The sequence below is a fragment of the Coloeus monedula genome (genome assembly GCF_965178545.1).
Source record: "Coloeus monedula genome assembly, chromosome: 1".
NCBI classification, from domain to species: Eukaryota; Metazoa; Chordata; class Aves; order Passeriformes; family Corvidae; genus Coloeus; species Coloeus monedula.
The window spans coordinates 159,984,228-160,003,380 of record NC_138781.1 but is presented as its reverse complement, the minus strand read 5'-3'; the positions used below and the strand labels follow the sequence as shown (position 1 = coordinate 160,003,380).

General features: G+C 48.3%; 1 protein-coding gene across 1 annotated transcript in view; it reads left to right on the top strand.

The window, feature by feature from the left end:
• The window catches only part of BOP1 (BOP1 ribosomal biogenesis factor), a 132,225-nt gene that overhangs the window by 26,446 nt on the left and 86,626 nt on the right, over nt 1–19,153 (top strand). The window contains exon 3 of the mRNA XM_082284760.1: nt 17,105–17,215. Coding sequence (XP_082140886.1) covers nt 17,105–17,215 — 111 coding nt within the window. The remainder of the gene's footprint in view (nt 1–17,104; nt 17,216–19,153) is intronic.

The following is a 19,153-nucleotide window of genomic DNA, read 5'->3' as shown; positions in this document are numbered from 1 at the left end:
AGATTTTAATGGCAAAGCCGGGTTTTTATGGAATGTCAGGGGGTTTTATGGAAAAGCAGGAATTCCTTAATGGAAAAGTCGATTTTTTTTTTTAGGAAAATCCGGTGTTTTTTATGGAAAAGTGGGGTTTTTTAAGGAAAAACCGGGTTTTTTAGGAAAAGCCAGGATTTATTGTGGAGAAGCTGGGATTTTTTCATGGAAAAGCCGAGTTTTTATGGAAAAGCAGAATTTTTAATGGCAAAGCCGGGTTTTTATGGAATGTCAGGGGTTTTTATGGGAAAGCTGGAATTTCTTAATGGAAAAGCCAATTTTTTTTAAAGGAAAGCCGGGATTTATTGTGGAAAAGTGGGTTTTTTTAAGGAAAAGCTGGGATTTTTAGGAAAAGACGGGGTTTTTATGGAATGTCAGGGTTTTATTACAGAAAAGCAGGAATTTCTTAATGGAAAAGCCGATTTTTTTTAAGGAAAATCTGGTTTTTTTAATGGAAAAGTGGGGTTTTTTAAGGAAAAACCGGGTTTTTTAGGAAAAGCCAGGATTTATTGTGGAAAAGTGGGGTTTTTTAAGGAAAAGCTGGGATTTTGAAGGAAAATCTGGGTTTTTATGGAAAAGCTGAGATTTATTGTGGAAAAGCTGGGATTTTTTCATGGAAAAGCCGCGTTTTTGAAGGAAAAGCAGAATTTTTAATGGCAAAGCCGGGTTTTTATGGAATGTCAGGGGTTTTTATGGAAAAGCTGGAATTTCTTAATGGAAAAGCCGATTTTTTTTAAGGAAAAGCTGGGATTTATTGTGGAAAAGTGGGGTTTTTTAAGGAAAAGCCGGGATTTTATGGAAAAGCTGGGATTTATTGTGGAAAAGCCGGAATTTCTTACTGGAAAAGCCGAGTTTTTGAAGGAAAAGCAGAATTTTTAATGGAAAAGCCGGGTTTTTATGGAATGTCAGGGGTTTTTATGGAAAAGCTGGAGTTTCTTAATGGAAAAGCCGATTTTTTTTAAAGGAAAAGCTGAGATTTATTGTGGAAAAGTGGGGTTTTTTAAGGAAAAGCCGGGATTTTTAGGAAAAGACGGGATTTTTATGGAATGTCAGGGTTTTATTACGGAAAAGCAGGAATTTCTTAATGGAAAAGCCGAGTTTTTTTAAGGAAAATCCGGTTTTTTTAATGGAAAAGTGGGGCTTTTTAAGGAAAAGCTGGGATTTATTGTAGAAAAGCTGGGATTTTTTCATGGAAAAGCCGGGTTTTTGAAGGAAAAGCCGGGATTTTTAGTGGAAGAGCCGGGTTTTTATGGAATGTCAGGGGTTTTTATGGAAAAGCTGGAATTCCTTATTGGAAAAGCCGATTTTTTTTTTAAAGGAAAGCCGGGATTTATTGTGGAAGAGCCGGGTTTTTATGGAAAATCAGGTTATTTTGGGAAAATCCGGGTTTTATTATGGAAAAGCTGGAATTTCTTAATGGAAAAGCCGATTTTTTTTTAGGAAAATCCGGGTTTTTTTTATGGAAAAGTGGTGGTTTTTAAGGAAAAGCCGGGTTTTTTAGAAAAAGCCAGGATTTATTGTGGAAAAGCTGGGATTTTTTAAGGAAAAGCCGAGGTTTTGAAGGAAAAGCCGAGTTTTTGAAGGAAAATCAGGGTTTTTATGGAAAAGCTGAGATTTATTGTAGAAAAGCTGGGATTTTTTCATGGAAAAGCCGAGTTTTTGAAGGAAAAGCCGGGATTTCTTAATGGAAAACCCGGGTTTTTATGGAAAAGCAGAGTTTTTAATGGCAAAGCCGGGTTTTTATGGAATGTCAGGGGTTTTTTTATGGAAAAGCAGGAATTTTTTATTGGAAAAGCCGATTTTTTTAAGGAAAAGCCGGGATTTTTAAGGAAAAGCAGATTTTTTTTTTGGGAAAAGCCGGGTTTTTATGGAACAGCAGGGATTTATTGTGGAAAAGTGGGATTTTTTAAGGAAAAACCGATTTTTTTTAAGGAAAAGCTGGGATTTATTGTGGAAAAGTGGGATTTTTTAAGGAAAAGCCGGGTTTTTGAAGGAAAATCAGGGTTTTTATGGAAAAGCTGAGATTTATTGTAGAAAAGCTGGGATTTTTTCATGGAAAAGCCGCGTTTTTGAAGGAAAAGCAGAATTTTTAATGGCAAAGCCGAGTTTTTATGGAATGTCAGGGGGTTTTATGGAAAAGCTGGAATTTCTTATTGGAAAAGCCGATTTTTTTTTAAAGGAAAGCCGGGATTTATTGTGGAAGAGCCGGGTTTTTATGGAAAATCAGGTTATTTTGGGAAAATCCGGGTTTTATTATGGAAAAGCAGGAATTTCTTAATGGAAAAGCCGATTTTTTTTTAGGAAAATCCGGGTTTTTTTTATGGAAAAGTGGGGTTTTTTAAGGAAAAGCCGGGATTTATTGTGGAAAAGCCGATTTTTTTTAAGGAAAAGCAGAGCTTTTTATGGAAAAACCGAGGGGTTTTTTTGTGGAAAATCAGATTTTTATGGAGAAGCCGGGATTTATTGTGGAAAAGCGGGAATTTCTTAATGGCAAAGCCGAGTTTTTTTAAGGAAAAGCCGGGATTTATTGTGGAAAAGTGGGGTTTTTTAAGGAAAAGCCGAGTTTTTTTAAGGAAAAGCCGGGTTTTTATGGAAAAGCTGGGATTTATTGTGGAAAAGCCGGAATTTCTTAATGGAAAAGCCGAGTTTTTTTAAGGAAAAGCCGGGATTTTTAAGGAAAAGCAGATTTTTTTTTTGGGAAAAGCCGGGTTTTTATGGAACAGCTGGGATTTATTGTGGAAAAGTGGGATTTTTTAAGGAAAAGCCGGGATTTTGAAGGAAAATCAGGGTTTTTATGGAAAAGCCAGGATTTATTGTAGAAAAGCTGGAATTTTTTCATGGAAAAGCCGCGTTTTTGAAGGAAAAGCAGAATTTTTAATGGCAAAGCCGGGTTTTTATGGAATGTCAGGGGGTTTTTATGGAAAAGCTGGAATTTCTTAATGGAAAAGTCGATTTTTTTTTTAGGAAAATCCGGTTTTTTTTATGGAAAAGTGGGGTTTTTTAAGGAAAAGCCGGGTTTTTATGGAAAAGCTGAGATTTATTGTGGAAAAGTGGGATTTTTTCATGGAAAAACCGATTTTTTTTAAGGAAAAGCTGGGATTTATTGTGGAAAAGTGGGGTTTTTAAGGAAAATCAGGGTTTTTATGGAAAAGCTGAGATTTATTGTGGAAAAGCCGGAATTTCTTAATGGAAAACCCGGGTTTTTATGGAAAAGCCGATTTTTTTTTAGGAAAATCCGGGGTTTTTTTATGGAAAAGTGGGGTTTTTTAAGGAAAAGCCGGGTTTTTTAGGAAAAGCTGGGATTTATTGTGGAAAAGCCGGAATTTCTTACTGGAAAAGCCGAGTTTTTGAAGGAAAAGCAGAATTTTTAGTGGAAAAGCTGGGTTTTTATGGAATGTCAGGGGTTTTTATGGAAAAGCAGGAATTTCTTATTGGAAAAGCCGATTTTTTTTAAAGGAAAGCCGGGATTTATTGTGGAAGAGCCGGGTTTTTATGGAAAATCAGGTTATTTTGGGAAAATCCGGGTTTTATTATGGAAAAGCAGGAATTTCTTAATGGAAAAGCCAATTTTTTTTTAGGAAAATCCGTTTTTTTTTATGGAAAAGTGGGGTTTTTTAAGGAAAAGCCGGGTTTTTTAGGAAAAGCTGGGATTTATTGTGGAAAAGTGGGGTTTTTTAAGGAAAAGCCGGGATTTTATGGAAAAGACGGGATTTTTATGGAATGTCAGGGTTTTATTACAGAAAAGCAGGAATTTCTTAATGGAAAAGCCGATTTTTTTTAAGGAAAATCTGTTTTTTTTTATGGAAAAGTGGGGCTTTTTAAGGAAAAGCCGGGTTTTTATGGAAAAGCTGGGATTTATTGTGGAAAAGTGGGATTTTTTCATGGAAAAACCGATTTTTTTTACGGAAAAGTTGGGATTTATTGTGGAAAAGTGGGATTTTTTAAGGAAAAGCCGAGTTTTTGAAGGAAAATCAGGGTTTTTATGGAAAAGCTGAGATTTATTGTAGAAAAGCTGGAATTTTTTCATGGAAAAGCCGAGTTTTTGAAGGAAAAGCCGGGATTTCTTAATGGAAAACCCGGGTTTTTATGGAAAAGCAGAGTTTTTAATGGCAAAGCCGGGTTTTTATGGAATGTCAGGGGTTTTTTTATGGAAAAGCAGGAATTTTTTATTGGAAAAGCCGATTTTTTTAAGGAAAAGCCGGGATTTTTAAGGAAAAGCAGATTTTTTTTTGGGAAAAGCCGGGTTTTTATGGAACAGCAGGGATTTATTGTGGAAAAGTGGGATTTTTTAAGGAAAAGCCGGGTTTTTGAAGGAAAATCAGGGTTTTTATGGAAAAGCTGAGATTTATTGTAGAAAAGCTGGGATTTTTTCATGGAAAACCCGGGTTTTTATGGAAAAGCAGAGTTTTTAATGGCAAAGCCGGGTTTTTATGGAATGTCAGGGGGTTTTATGGAAAAGCAGGAATTCCTTAATGGAAAAGCCGATTTTTTTAAGGAAAGCCGGGATTTATTGTGGAAAAGTGGGGTTTTTAAGGAAAAGCCGGGTTTTTTAAGGAAAAGCTGGGATTTATTGTGGAAAAGCTGGAATTTCTTACTGGAAAAGCCGAGTTTTTGAAGGAAAACCAGAATTTTTAGTGGAAAAGCCGGGTTTTTATGGAATGTCAGGGGGTTTTATGGAAAAGCTGGAATTTCTTAATGGAAAAGCCAATTTTTTTTAAGGAAAATCCGGGTTTTTTAGGAAAAGCTGGGATTTATTGTGGAAAAGTGGGGTTTTTAAGGAAAAGCCGGGTTTTTGAAGGAAAATCAGGGTTTTTATGGAAAAGCTGAGATTTATTGTAGAAAAGCTGGGATTTTTTCATGGAAAAGCCGCGTTTTTGAAGGAAAAGCCGGGATTTTTAGTGGAAGAGCCGGGTTTTTATGGAATGTCAGGGGTTTTTATGGAAAAGCTGGAATTTCTTATTGGAAAAGCCAATTTTTTTTATGGAAAAGTTGGGATTTATTGTGGAAAAGTGGGGTTTTTTAAGGAAAAGCCGGGATTTTGAAGGAAAATCAGGGTTTTTATGGAAAAGCTGAGATTTATTGTGGAAAAGCAGGAATTTCTTAATGGAAAAGCCGATTTTTTTAAAGGGAAAAGCCGGGATTTATTGTGGAAAAGCCGATTTTTTTTAAGGAAAAGCAGAGCTTTTTATGGAAAAACCGAGGGTTTTTTTTGTGGAAAATCAGATTTTTATGGAGAAGCCGGGATTTATTGTGGAAAAGCGGGAATTTCTTAATGGCAAAGCCGAGTTTTTTTAAGGAAAAGCCGGGATTTTTAAGGAAAAGCAGATTTTTTTTTAAGGAAAAGCTGGGTTTTTATGGAACAGCAGGGATTTATTGTGGAAAAGTAGGATTTTTTCATGGAAAAGCCGATTTTTTTTAAGGAAAAGTTGGGATTTATTGTGGAAAAGTGGGGTTTTTTAAGGAAAAGCCGGGTTTTTGAAGGAAAAGCTGGGATTTCTTAATGGCAAAGCCGGGTTTTTATGGAATGTCAGGGGTTTTTATGGAAAAGCTGGAATTTCTTATTGGAAAAGCCGATTTTTTTTAAAGGAAAGCCGGGATTTATTGTGGAAAAGTGGGGTTTTTTATGGAAAAGCCGGGATTTTATGGAAAAGCCGAGATTTATTGTAGAAAAGCTGGAATTTTTTCATGGAAAAGCTGATTTATTTTAAGGAAAAGTTGGGATTTTTTCATGGAAAAGTGGGATTTTTTAAGGAAAAGCCGGGTTTTTATGGAAAAGCTGAGATTTATTGTGGGAAAGCCGGGGGGGTTTTTCTGTGGAAAATCAGATTTTTATGGAAAAGCAGCTCGGTTTTACAGACTGGCCCAGACTGGCCCAAACTCATCCGAACTGGCCGAAACTGACCCAAACCGACCCAAACCCACCCAAACCCACCCAAACTGACGCAAACCGACCCAAACCAACCTCAAACTGACCCAAACCCACCCAAACTGATCCAAACGCACCCAAACTGACGCCAAACTGACCCCAACTGACCCAAACCGACCCAAACTGACCCAATCCCACCCAAACCGACCCAAACTGACCCCAGACCGACCCAAACCGACCCAAACCGACCCAAACCCACCCAAACCGACCCAAACCCACCCAAACTGACCCAAACCGACCCCAAACCGACCCAAACTGACCCAACCTGACCCAAACTGGGCCAGACTAAGCGAAACTGATCCAAAGTGGGCCAGACTGGGCCAGAGTGACCCAAACCGACCCAAACCCACCCAAACTGACCCCAAACTGACCCAGTCCCACCCAAACTGACCCCAGACCGACCCAAACCGACCCAATCCGACCCAAACCGACCCAAACTGACCCAATCCCACCCAAACTGACCCCAAACTGACCCAAACCGACCCAATCCCACCCAAACTGACCCCAGACCGACCCAAACCGACCCAATCTCACCCAAACCGACCCAAACCCACCCAAACCGACCCAAACTGATCCAAACCGACCCAAACTGACCCCAGACCGACCCAAACTGACCCAAACTGACCCAAACTGACCCAAACTGACCCAAACTGACCCAAACCGACCCAAACCAACCCAAACTGACCCAAACGCACCCAAACGCACCCAAACCGACCCAAACCAACCCAAACTGACCCAAACGCACCCAAACGCACCCAAACCGACCCAAACCGACCTCAAACGGACCCAAACGCACCCAAACCGACCCAAACCGACCCCAAACTGACCCAAACTGACCCAAACTGATCCAAACTGACCCAGACTGACCCAGACTGACCCAGACTGACCCAGACTGACCCAAACTGACCCAAACTGACCCAAACTGACCCAAACCGACCTCAAACCCACCCAAACTGACCCAAACCCACCCAAACTGACCCCAGACCGACCCAAACTGACCCAAACCCACCCAAACTGACCCAAACCCACCCAAACCGATCCAAACCGACCCAAACGCACCCAAACGCACCCAAACCGACCCAAACCGACCCAAACCGACCTCAAACTGACCCAAACGCACCCAAACTGACCCAAACCGACCCAAACCGACCCCAAACCGACCCAAACCGACCCAAACCGACCCAAACTGACCCCAAACTGACCCAACCTGACCCAAACTGGGCCAGACTGAGCCAAACTGACCCAAACTGATCCAAAGTGGGCCAGACTGGGCCAGACGGATCCAAACTGATCCAAACTGGGCCAGAGTGACCCAAACCGACCCAAACCCACCCAAACCCACCCAAACTGACCCAAAATGGGCCAGACTGAGCCAAACTGATCCAAACTGGGCCAGAGTGACCCAAACCGACCCAAACCCACCCAAACTGACCCCAAACTGACCCAGTCCCACCCAAACTGACCCCAGACCGACCCAAACCGACCCAATCCGACCCAAACTGACCCAAACTGACCCAATCCCACCCAAACTGACCCCAAACCGACCCAAACTGACCCAAACCGACCCAATCCCACCCAAACTGACCCAAACCCACCCAAACCGACCCAAACTGATCCAAACCCACCCAAACCGACCCCAACTGACCCAAACCAACCCAAACTGACCCCAGACCGACCCAAACCGACCCAAACCCACCCAAACTGACCCAAACCCACCCAAACCCACCCAAACCCACCCAAACCGACCCAAACCGACCCAAACCGACCCAAACTGACCCCAGACCGACCCAAACTGATCCAAACCCACCCAAACTGACCCAAACTGACCCAAACCGACCCAAACCGACCCAAACCGACCCAAACCGACCCAAACGCACCCAAACCGACCCAAACCCACCCAAACTGACCCAAACCGACCCCAAACTGACCCAAACTGACCCAAACCCACCCAAACCGACCTCAAACTGACCCAAACTGACCCAAACTGACCCAAACCGACCGAAACGGACCCAAACCGGCCCCAAACCCACCCAAAGCGACCCAAACCGACCTCAAACTGACCCAAACTGACCCAAACTGACCCAAACTGATCCAAACTGACCCAAACCAACCCAGACTGACCCAGACTGACCCAAACTGACCCAAACTGACCCAAACTGACCCAAACCGACCTCAAACTGACCCAAACTGACCCAAACCCACCCAAACTGACCCCAGACCGACCCAAACTGACCCAAACCCACCCAAACTGACCCAAACCCACCCAAACCGACCCAAACCGACCCAAACCAACCCAAACTGACCCAAACCGACCCAAACCGACCCAAACCGACCTCAAAGTGGCCCAAACCCACCCAAACTGACCCAAACCGACCCAAACCGACCCCAAACCGACCCAAACCGACCCCAAACCGACCCAAACTGACCCAAACCGACCCAAACTGACCCCAAACTGACCCAACCTGACCCAAACTGGGCCAGACTGAGCCAAACTGACCCAAACTGATCCAAAGTGGGCCAGACTGGGCCAGAGTGACCCGAACCGACCCCAAACCCACCCAAACTGACCCAAAATGGGCCAGACTGAGCCAAACTGGGCCAGACGGATCCAAACTGATCCAAACTGGGCCAGAGTGACCCAAACCGACCCAAACCCACCCAAACCCACCCAAACTGACCCAAACTGACCCAATCCCACCCAAACTGACCCCAACTGACCCAAACCGACCCAAACTGACCCAAACCCACCCAAACTGACCCCAGACCGACCCAAACTGACCCAATCCCACCCAATCTGACCCCAAACTGACCCCAGACCGACCCAAACCGACCCAAACTGACTCAAACCGACCCAAACTGACCCAAACCGACCCAAACCGACCCAAACGCACCCAAACTGACCCAAACCCACCCAAACTGACCCAAACCCACCCAAACTGACCCAAACCCACGCAAACCCACCCAAACTGACCCAAACCCACCCAAACTGACCCAAACCCACCCAAACCGACCCAAACCGACCCCAAACCGACCCCAAACTGACCCAAACTGACCCAAACTGACCTCAAACTGACCCAAACTGACCCAAACCGACCTCAAACTGACCCAAACTGACCCCAGACCGACCCAAACTGACCCCAGACCGACCCAAACTGACCCAAACCCACCCAAACTGACCCAAACCAACCCAGACTGACCCAGACTGACCCAAACTGACCCAAACTGACCCAAACCGACCCAAACCGACCCAAACCGACCTCAAACTGACCCAAACTGACCCAAACCCACCCAAACCGACCCAAACCGACCCAAACCCACCCAAACCGACCCAAACCGACCCAAACTGACCCAATCCCACCCAAACTGACCCCAACTGACCCAAACCCACCCAAACCGACCCAAACCCACCCAAACCGACCCAAACCGACCCAAACTGACCCAAACCCACCCAAACTGACCCCAGACCGACCCAAACCGACCCAAACTGACCCAATCCCACCCAAACCGACCCCAAACTGATCCAAACTGACCCAGACTGACCCAAACTGACCCAAAATGACCCAAACTGACCCAATCCCACCCAAACTGACCCCAGACCGACCCCAGACCGACCCAAACGGACCCAAACTGACCCAAACTGACCCAAACCGACCCAAACCGACCCAAACCGACCTCAAACTGACCCAAACCGACCCAAACCGACCCAAACCCACCCAAACTGACCCAAACCGACCCAAACTGACCCCAAACCGACCCAAACTGACCCAAACCCACCCAAACTGACCCAAACTGACCCCAAACTGACCCAAACTGACCCAAACTGCCCCAAACCGACTCAAACTGACCCAAACCCACCCAAACCGACCGAAACGGACCCAAACCGGCCCCAAAGCGACCCAAACTGACCCCAAACCGACCCAAACCGACCTCAAACTGACCCAAACCCACCCAAACTGACCCAAACTGACCCAAACCGACCGAAACGGACCCAAACTGGCCCCAAACCCACCCAAAGCGACCCAAACCGACCCAAACCGACCTCAAACTGACCCAAACTGACCCAAACCCACCCAAACTGACCCAAACCAACCCAGACTGACCCAGACTGACCCAAACTGACCCAAACTGACCCAAACCGACCTCAAACTGACCCAAACGCACCCAAACTGACCCAAACTGCCCCAAACCGACCCAAACCGACCTCAAACTGACCCAAACCCACCCAAACTGACCCCAGACCGACCCAAACCCACCCAAACCCACCCAAACTGACCCAAACCCACCCAAACTGATCCAAACTGACCCAAACCGACCCGAACTGACCCAAACCGGCCCAGACTGACCCAAACTGACCCAAACCGACCCAAACTGACCCAAACCGACCTCAAACCGACCCAAACCCACCCAAACCCACCCAAACTGACCGAAATGCACCCAAACCCACCTCAAACCCACCCAAACCCACCCAAACCCACCCAAACCCACCCAAACCCACCCCAAACCGGGCCAGCAAAGCCGGCAACGCTCCCGATCCGGCCCCTCCGGATCCTTCCCGGCCCCCGCTCACGGGAAGGGGGGGGGGGGGGGGAAGAACGAAGGGAAAGGGGGAAACCCAACTCCAGCCCCATCCCAGCGCCAAAAACCTGGGAAAAAACTTATCCAGAGCTCCCTGCGGAAAAGCCCCGGCTCCGTGGAAGGGCGGCCTTTGTTTGCCCGGTAATCCCATCCCTTTGCCGGCCGGGATTTGCCGGCCCGATCCCACCCGGTGCGGATTTTACGGCTCCCGCCGGGAACGTTTGCCTGGAGCTGCTTTAACAATCATTCCCAAAAAAATCCGGCCCCGAAGCCGATCCCGCTCCGAGGGGGGCTCCGGAAAAGGGGGGGGGAGGGGAGGGGGGAGAAGGGGTTTTTGTATTTTTCCAAAGGAAAGTTCCGGAGCGGTGCCGGCGCCCACACGGGCTCGGAGCTGGGGGTGGGGTTATCCCAGAAAAAAAGGGGATTTGGGAATTGGGGGGCGGCCAGATCAGTCTGGGCCGGTTTGGGTGGGTTTGGGTGGGTTTGGGTCAGTTTGGATCGGTTTGGGTCGGTTTGGGTCAGTTTGGGTGGGATTGGGTCAGTTTGGGTCGGTTTGGGTGGGTTTGGGTCGATTTGGGTCGGTTTGGGTCAGTTTGGGTCAGTTTGGGTCGGATTGGGTCAGTTTGGGTCAGTTTGGGTCAGTTTGGGTCGGTTTGGGCCGGTTTGGGTCGGTTTGGGCCGGTTTGGGTCGGTTTGGGTGGGATTGGGTCGGTTTGGGTCTGTTTGGGTCGGTTTGGGTCGGTTTGGGGTCAGTTTGGGTTGGTTTGGGCCAGTTTGGGTCAGTTTGGGTGGATTTGGGTCAGTTGGGGTCAGTTTGGCTCAGTCTGGCCCTGTTTGGCCCAGTTTGGCTCAGTTTGGGCCAGTTTGGGTTGGTTTGGGTCAGTTTGGGTGGATTTGGGCCGGTTTGGGTCGGTTTGGGTCAATTTGGGTCAATTTGGGTGCGTTTGGGTCGGTTTGGATCAGTTTGGCTCAGTCTGGCCCAGTTTGGCTCAATCTCGCCCAGTTTGGCTCAGTCTGGCCCAGTTTGGCTCAGTCTGGCCCAGTTTGGCCCACTTTGGCCCACTTTGGCCCAGTTTGGCTCAGTTTGGATCAGTTTGGCCCAATCTCGCCCAGTTTGGCCCAGTTTGGCCCAGTTTGGCCCAGTTTGGCCCACTTTGGCCCAGTTTGGCCCAGTTTAGCCCAGTTTAGCCCACTTTGGCCCACTTTGGCCCACTTTGGCCCAGTTTAGCCCACTTTGGCCCAGTTTGGCCCAGTTTAGCCCAGTTTAGCCCACTTTGGCCCACTTTGGCCCAGTTTGGCCCAGTTTAGCCCAGTTTAGCCCACTTTAGCCCACTTTGGCCCAGTTTAGCCCACTTTGGCCCAGTTTGGCCCAGTCTGGCCCGGGCTGGCTCCCGCCGGGAACGTTTGCCTGGAGCTGCTTTAACAATCATTCCCAAAAAAAATCCGGCCCCGAAGCCGATCCCGCTCCGAGGGGGGCTCCGGAAAAGGGGGGGGGGAGGGGAGGGGGGAGAAGGGGTTTTTGTATTTTTCCAAAGGAAAGTTCCGGAGCGGTGCCGGCGCCCACACGGGCTCGGAGCTGGGGGTGGGGTTATCTCAGAAAAAAAGGGGATTTGGGAATTGGGGGGCGGCCAGATCAGTCTGGGCCGGTTTGGGTGGGTTTGGGTCAGTTTGGGTCGGTTTGGGTCGGTTTGGGTCGGTTTGGGTGGGATTGGGTCAGTTTGGGTCGGTTTGGGTCGGTTTGGGTCGGTTTGGGTCAGTTTGGGGTCGGTTTGGGTCGGTTTGGGTCGGTTTGGGTCGGTTTGGCTCAGTCTGGCTCAGTTTGGCCCAGTTTAGCCCAGTTTGGCCCACTTTGGCCCACTTTAGCCCACTTTGGCCCAGTCTGGCCCGGGCTGGCTCCCGCCGGGAACGTTTGCCTGGAGCTGCTTTAACAATCATTCCCAAAAAATCCGGCCCCGAAGCCGATCCCGCTCCGAGGGGGGCTCCGGAAAAGGGGGGGGGAGGGGAGGGGGGAGAAGGGGTTTTTGTATTTTTCCAAAGGAAAGTTCCGGAGCGGTGCCGGCGCCCACACGGGCTCGGAGCTGGGGGTGGGGTTATCCCAGAAAAAAAGGGGATTTGGGAATTGGGGGGCGGCCAGATCAGTCTGGGCCGGTTTGGGTCAGTTTGGGTCGGTTTGGGCCGGTTTGGGTCGGTTTGGGTCGGTTTGGGTGGGTTTGGGTCGGTTTGGGTCAGTTTGGATCGGTTTGGGTCGGTTTGGGTCGGTTTGGATCGGTTTGGGTCGGTTTGGATCGGTTTGGGTCGGTTTGAGTCGGTTTGGGTCGGTTTGGGTCAGTTTGGGTCGGTTTGGGTCGGTTTGGGTCAGTTTGGGCTCAGTCTGGCTCAGTTTGGCCCAGTTTGGGTCGGTTTGAGTCAGTTTGGGCCGGTTTGGATCAGTTTGGGTCAGTTTGGGTCAGTCTGGCTCAGTCTGGCTCAGTTTGGCCCAGTTTGGCCCAGTTTGGGTCGGTTCGGATCAGTTTGGCCCAGTTTGGCCCACTTTGGCCCAGTCTGGCCCAGTCTGGCTCAGTTTGGCCCAGTTTGGGTCAGTTTGGATCAGTTTGGCTCAGTCTGGACCACTTTGGCCCAGTCTGGCCCAGTTTAGCCCAGTTTGGCCCAGTTTAACCCACTTTGGCCCACTTTGGCTCAGTCTGGCCCACTTTGGCTCAGTCTGGCCCACTTTGGCCCAGTCTGGCCCAGTTTAGCCCAGTTTAGCCCACTTTGGCTCAGTTTGGCCCAGTTTGGCCTAGTTTAGCCCACTTTGGCCCCGTTTGGCCCAGTTTGGCTCAGTTTGGATCAGTTTGGCCCAATCTCGCCCACTTTGGCCCAGTTTAGCCCAGTTTAGCCCAGTTTAGCCCAGTTTGGCCCACTTTGGCCCACTTTGGCCCAGTCTGGCCCGGGCTGGCTCCCGCCGGGAACGTTTGCCTGGAGCTGCTTTAACAATCATTCCCAAAAAAATCCGGCCCCGAAGCCGATCCCGCTCCGAGGGGGGCTCCGGAAAAGGGGGGGGGAGGGGAGGGGGGAGAAGGGGTTTTTGTATTTTTCCAAAGGAAAGTTCCGGAGCGGTGCCGGCGCCCACACGGGCTCGGAGCTGGGGGTGGGGTTATCCCAGAAAAAAAGGGGATTTGGGAATTGGGGGGCGGCCAGATCAGTCTGGGCCGGTTTGGGTGGGTTTGGGTGGGTTTGGGTGGGATTGGGTCAGTTTGGGTCAGTTTGGGTCAGTCTGGGTCGGTTTGGGTCGGTTTGGGTGGGATTGGGTCGGTTTGGGTGGGATTGGGTCGGTTTGGGTCGGTTTGGGTCAGTCTGGCCCAGTTTGGATCAGTCTGCCCCAGTTTGGGTCAGTTTGGGTGGGATTGGGTCAGTTTGGCTCAGTTTGGCTCAGTCTGGCCCAGTTTGGCCCACTTTGGCCCAGTTTGGGCCAGTCTGGCCCAGTTTGGCCCAGTTTGGCCCAGTTTGGCCCAGTTTGGCTCAGTCTGGCCCAGTTTGGCCCAGTTTGGCCCAGTTTGGCCCAGTCTGGCCCAGTTTGGCTCAGTTTGGGTCGGTTTGGATCGGTTTGGCCCACTTTGGCCCACTTTGGCCCAGTTTGGCCCAGTTTGGCCCAGTTTGGCTCAATCTCGCCCAGTTTGGCCCAGTTTGGGTCAGTCTGGCCCAGTCTGGCTCAGTCTGGCCCAGTTTGGCCCTAAAAAACCCCACAAAATTCCCTTAAAAAACCTCTCAATATTCCCTGAAAGGACTCATTTGGGTCAGTTTGGGTCAGTTTGGGTCAGTTTGGGTGGGTTTGGGTCAGTTTGGGTGGGTTTGGGTCAGTTTGGGTGGGTTTGGGTCAGTTGGGGTCAGTTTGGGGTCAGTTTGGGTCAGTTTGGGTCGATTTGGGTCAGTTGGGGTCGGTTTGGGTCGGTTTGGGTCGGTTTGGGTCGGTTTGGGGTCGGTTTGGGGTCGGTTTGGGTCGGTTTGGGTCGGTTTGGGTCAGTTTGGGTCAGTTTGGGTGGGTTTGGGTGGGTTTGGGTCAGTTTGGGTCAGTTTGGGTCGGTTTGGGTCAGTTTGGGCCGGTTTGGATCAGTTTGGGTCAGTTTGGGTCAGTTTGGGTGGGTTTGGGTCAGTTTGGATTGGTTTGGCTCGGTTTGGATCAGTTTGGGGTCAGTTTGGGCCGGTTTGGGTCGGTTTGGGTCAGTTTGGGTCAGTTTGGGTCGGTTTGGATCAGTTTGGGTCAGTTTGGGTCAGTTTGGGTGGGACTGGGTCAGTTTGGGTCAGTTTGGGTCAGTTTGGGTCGGTTTGGGTCAGTTTGGGCCGGTTTGGATCAATTTGGGTCAGTTTGGGTCGGTTTGGGTGGGTTTGGGTCAGTTTGGGTCAGTTTGGCTCGGTTTGGGTCAGTTTGGGTGGGTTTCGGTCAGTTGGGGTCCGTTGGGGTCAGTTTGGATCAGTTTTGGGTCGGTTTGGGTCAGTTTGGGTCGGTTTGGGTGGGTTTGGGTGGGTTTGGATCAGTTTGGGTTGGTTTGGGTCAGTTTGGGTCGGTTTGGGTCAGTTTGGCTCAGTTTGGGTCAGTTTGGGTCGGTTTGGATCAGTTTGGGTCAGTCTGGGCCGGTTTGGCTCAGTTTGGCTCAGTTTGGCTCAGTTTGGCTCAGTTTGGATCGGTTTGGCCCAGTCTGGGCCACTTTGGCCCAGTTTGGCCCAGTTTGGCTCAGTCTGGCCCAGTTTGGGTCAGTTTGGGTCAGTTTGGCCCTAAAAAACCCCTCAAAATTCCCTTAAAAAACCTCTCAATATTCCCTAAAAGGACCCATAAAAATTCCCTAAAAAACCCCTGAAAATTCCCTAAATAAAACCCTGAAAATTCCCTAAAAGGACCTCTGAAAATTCCCTAATAAAACTCTGAATAAATTCCCTAAAACCCCCTCCAAATTCCCTAAAAAACCTCTGAAAATTCCCTAAAAACCCCTGAAATTTTCCTAAAAAACCCCTCAAAATTCCCTAAAACTCCCTCAAAATTCCCTAAAAAACCCCTCAAAATTCCCTAAAAACTCCTCAAAATTCCCAAAAGAACTTCTGAAAATTTCCTAAAAACCCCTCAAAATTCCCTAAAAGGACTCCTAAAAATTCCCTAAACACCCCTGAAAATTCCCTAAAAAACCACCTAAAAATTCCCTCAAAATTCCCTTAAAAAACCTCTCAATATTCCCTAAAAGGACCCATAAAAATTCCCTAAAAACCTCTGAAAATTCCCTGAAAGGACCCCTAAAAATTCCCTAAAAAACCCCTCTAAATGCCCTGAAAAAGACCCTGAAAATTCCCTAAAAACCCTGAAAATTCCCTAAAAAAACCCCTGAAAATTCCCTAAAAAACCTCTGAAAATTCCCTAAAAAAACCCCTGAAAATTCCCTAAAAGGACCCCTGAAAATTCCCTAATAAAACTCTCAAAATTCCCTAAAAACCTCTCCAAATTCCCTAAAAAACCTCTGAAAATTCCCTAAAAACCCCTGAAATTTTCCTAAAAAAACCCCTCAAAATTCCCTAAAACTCCCTCAAAATTCCTCAAAAAACCCCTGAAAATTCCCTAAAACCCCTCAAAATTCCCTAAAAACCCCTCAAAATTCCCCAAAAAACCCCTCAAAATTCCCTAAAAACCCCTGAAAATTCCCTAAAAAACCCCTCAAAATGCCCTGAAAAAGACCCTGAAAATTCCCTAAAAAAACCCCTCAAAATTCCCTAAAAACCCCTAAAAATTCCCTAAAAACCCCTCAAAATTCCCTTAAAAAACCCCTCAAATTTCCCTAAAAGGACCCATAAAAATTCCCTAAAAACCCCTCAAAATTCCCCAAAAAAACCCCTCAAAATTCCCTAAAAAACCCCCTCAAAATTCCCTTAAAAACCCCTCAAATTTCCCTAAAAGGACCCATAAAAATTCCCTAAAAACCTCTGAAAATTCCCCAAAAAACCCTGAAAATTCCCTAAAAGGACCCATAAAAATTCCCAAAAACCCCTTAAAATTCCCTAAAAAACCTCTAAAAATTCCCTAAAAACCCCTTAAAATTCCCTAAAAGGACCCATAAAAATTCCCTAAAAACCCCCCCAAAATTCCCTAAAAGGACCCATAAAAATTCCCTAAAACCCCCCCAAAATTCCCTAAAACCGCCCAAAATTCCCTAAAAACTCCCCAAAATTCCCTAAACCCCCCAGGCTCCTGCCCCTGCAGCCTTTATGCCAAGGCCCTCTCCAGCTCTGCTGGAAAAACCTCTGGAAAAGGCCCTGGAAGGGGCTCGGGGCTCTCCTGGAATTCCCCGGCTCATTCCCGGCTCATTCCCGGCTCATTCCCGGCTCATTCCCGGCTCATTCCCGGCTCATTCCCAGCTCATTCCCGGCTCATTCCCAGCTCATCCCGGATTCCAGCTGCGATCTGAGGCGCAGAATTCCCAATTTTCCCATCCCATTCCCTCCCATCCTTCCAGCCTGCTATTCCTGGCCTCCTTCCCTTGCAACCGAACATTCCCGGATTTTTTTTTTTTCGGGATAGCATCTTCCTGAGCTGGATTTTTTCCCATTTTTTCCCAGATCCAAGGAATTCCCGGGAAGAGGAAAACCTTGGAAGACGATTCCCCGTTGGAAGGAGAGCGGGATTTGCTTCTCCGGGATGAGTACGAGGAAGACAGCTCCGATGAGGAGGTAGGAATCCAACGGAATTCCTGGAATTTTTTCTCATGGATCGCGCGGATTTGGAGCTGAGAAAGGCCTGGAGCAGCTGGGAGAGCTGATCCCAGAGAAAAAAGTGGGATCGAAGGGATCCAGGAGGGATCCAGGGCGGGATCTGCTGGCAGGGAACAGGGACAGGAGCAGAGGGAGCGGCCTCGGGCTGGGATTTTCGGGAATATCGCCCTGGAAAGGGCTGCACGGGCTGGAATTCCGGGCTGGAGCGGCCATTCCCGGCTGGAATCGCCATCGCTGGGGGGGTGGGATGGGCTCAGGGCCGGGATTTGGGATCCCCATTCCCAGGATTTCCCATCCCTGTGGATTTGGGATGGGCTCAGGGCTGGGATTTGTGATCCCCATTCCCAAGATTTGGGTTCAGGGCCGGGATTTGGGATCCCCATTCCCAGGATTTCCCATCCCTGTGGAATTTGGGATGGGCTCAGGGCCGGGATTTGGGATCCCCATTCCCAGGATTTGGGGTGGGATCAGGGCCGTGATTTGAGATTTTGGGGAATTTTGGGGGGAAATTTGGGGATTTTTGGCGACTTTTTTGGGATTTCCCATCGCTGTGGATTTCGGGATGGGATCAGGGCTGGGATTTGAGATTTTGGGGGTTTTCTTGGGGTTTTTTTGGGGAAATTTGGGGATTTTTGGCGATTTTTTTGCGATTTCCCATCGCTGTGAATTTGGGATGGGCTCAGGGCCAGGATTTGGGATTTTGGGGATTTTGGGGGATTTTTTGGGAATTTTAGGGATTTTTTGGCGTCTTTTTTGGGATTTCCCATCGCTGTGAATTTGGGATGGGCTCAGGGCCAGGATTTGGGATTTTGGGGATTTTGGGGGATTTTTTGGGAATTTGTGGAGATTTTTTGGCGTCTTTTTTGGGATTTCCCATCGCTGTGGATTTGAGATGGGTTCCGGGCTGGGATTTGGGATTTTGGGGATTTTGGGGGATTTTTTGGGAATTTTGGCGATTTTTTGGATATTTTTGGGATTTCCCATCGCTGTGGATTTGGGATGGGATCAGGGCCGGGATTTGAGATTTTGGGGATTTTCTTGGGGGTTTTGGGGGGAAATTTGGGGATTTTTGGCGTCTTTTTTGGGATTTCCCATTGCTGTGGATTTGGGATGGGATCAGGGCCAGGATTTGAGATTTTGGGGATTTTGGGGGATTTTTTGGGAATTTTGGCGACTTTTTGGGGATTTTTTGGCGATTTCCCATCCCTTTGGAATTTGGGATGGGATCAGGGCCGGGATTTGGGATTTTGGGGATTTTCTTGGGGATTTTTTGGGGAAATTTGGGGATTTTTGGCGTCTTTTTTGGGATTTCCCATCCCTGTGAATTTGGGATGGGCTCAGGGCCAGGATTTGGGATTTTGGGGATTTTGGGGGATTTTTTGGGAATTTTAGGGATTTTTTGGCGTCTTTTTTGGGATTTCCCATCCTTGTGGATTTGGGATGGGTTCCGGGCTGGGATTTGGGATTTTGGGGATTTTGGGGGATTTTTTGGGGATTTTTTTGGGATTTCCCATCGCTGTGGATTTGGGATGGGCTCAGGGCCGGGATTTGAGATTTTGGAGATTTTTGGGGGATTTTTTGGGGATTTTTTGGGGAATTTTGGGGATTTTTGGGGGATTTTTTTGGGATTTTTTTTGGATTTCCCATCGCTGTGAATTTGGGATGGGATCAGGGCCGGGATTTGGGATCCCATTCCCAGGATTTGGGGTGGGATCAGGGCCGTGATTTGAGATTTTGGGGATTTTCTTGGGGGTTTTTGGGGGAAATTTGGGGATTTTTGGCGATTTTTTTGCGATTTCCCATTGCTGTGAATTTGGGATGGGATCAGGGCCAGGATTTGGAATCCCCATTCCCAGGATTTGTGGGATGGGCTCAGGGCCGGGATTTGGAATCCCC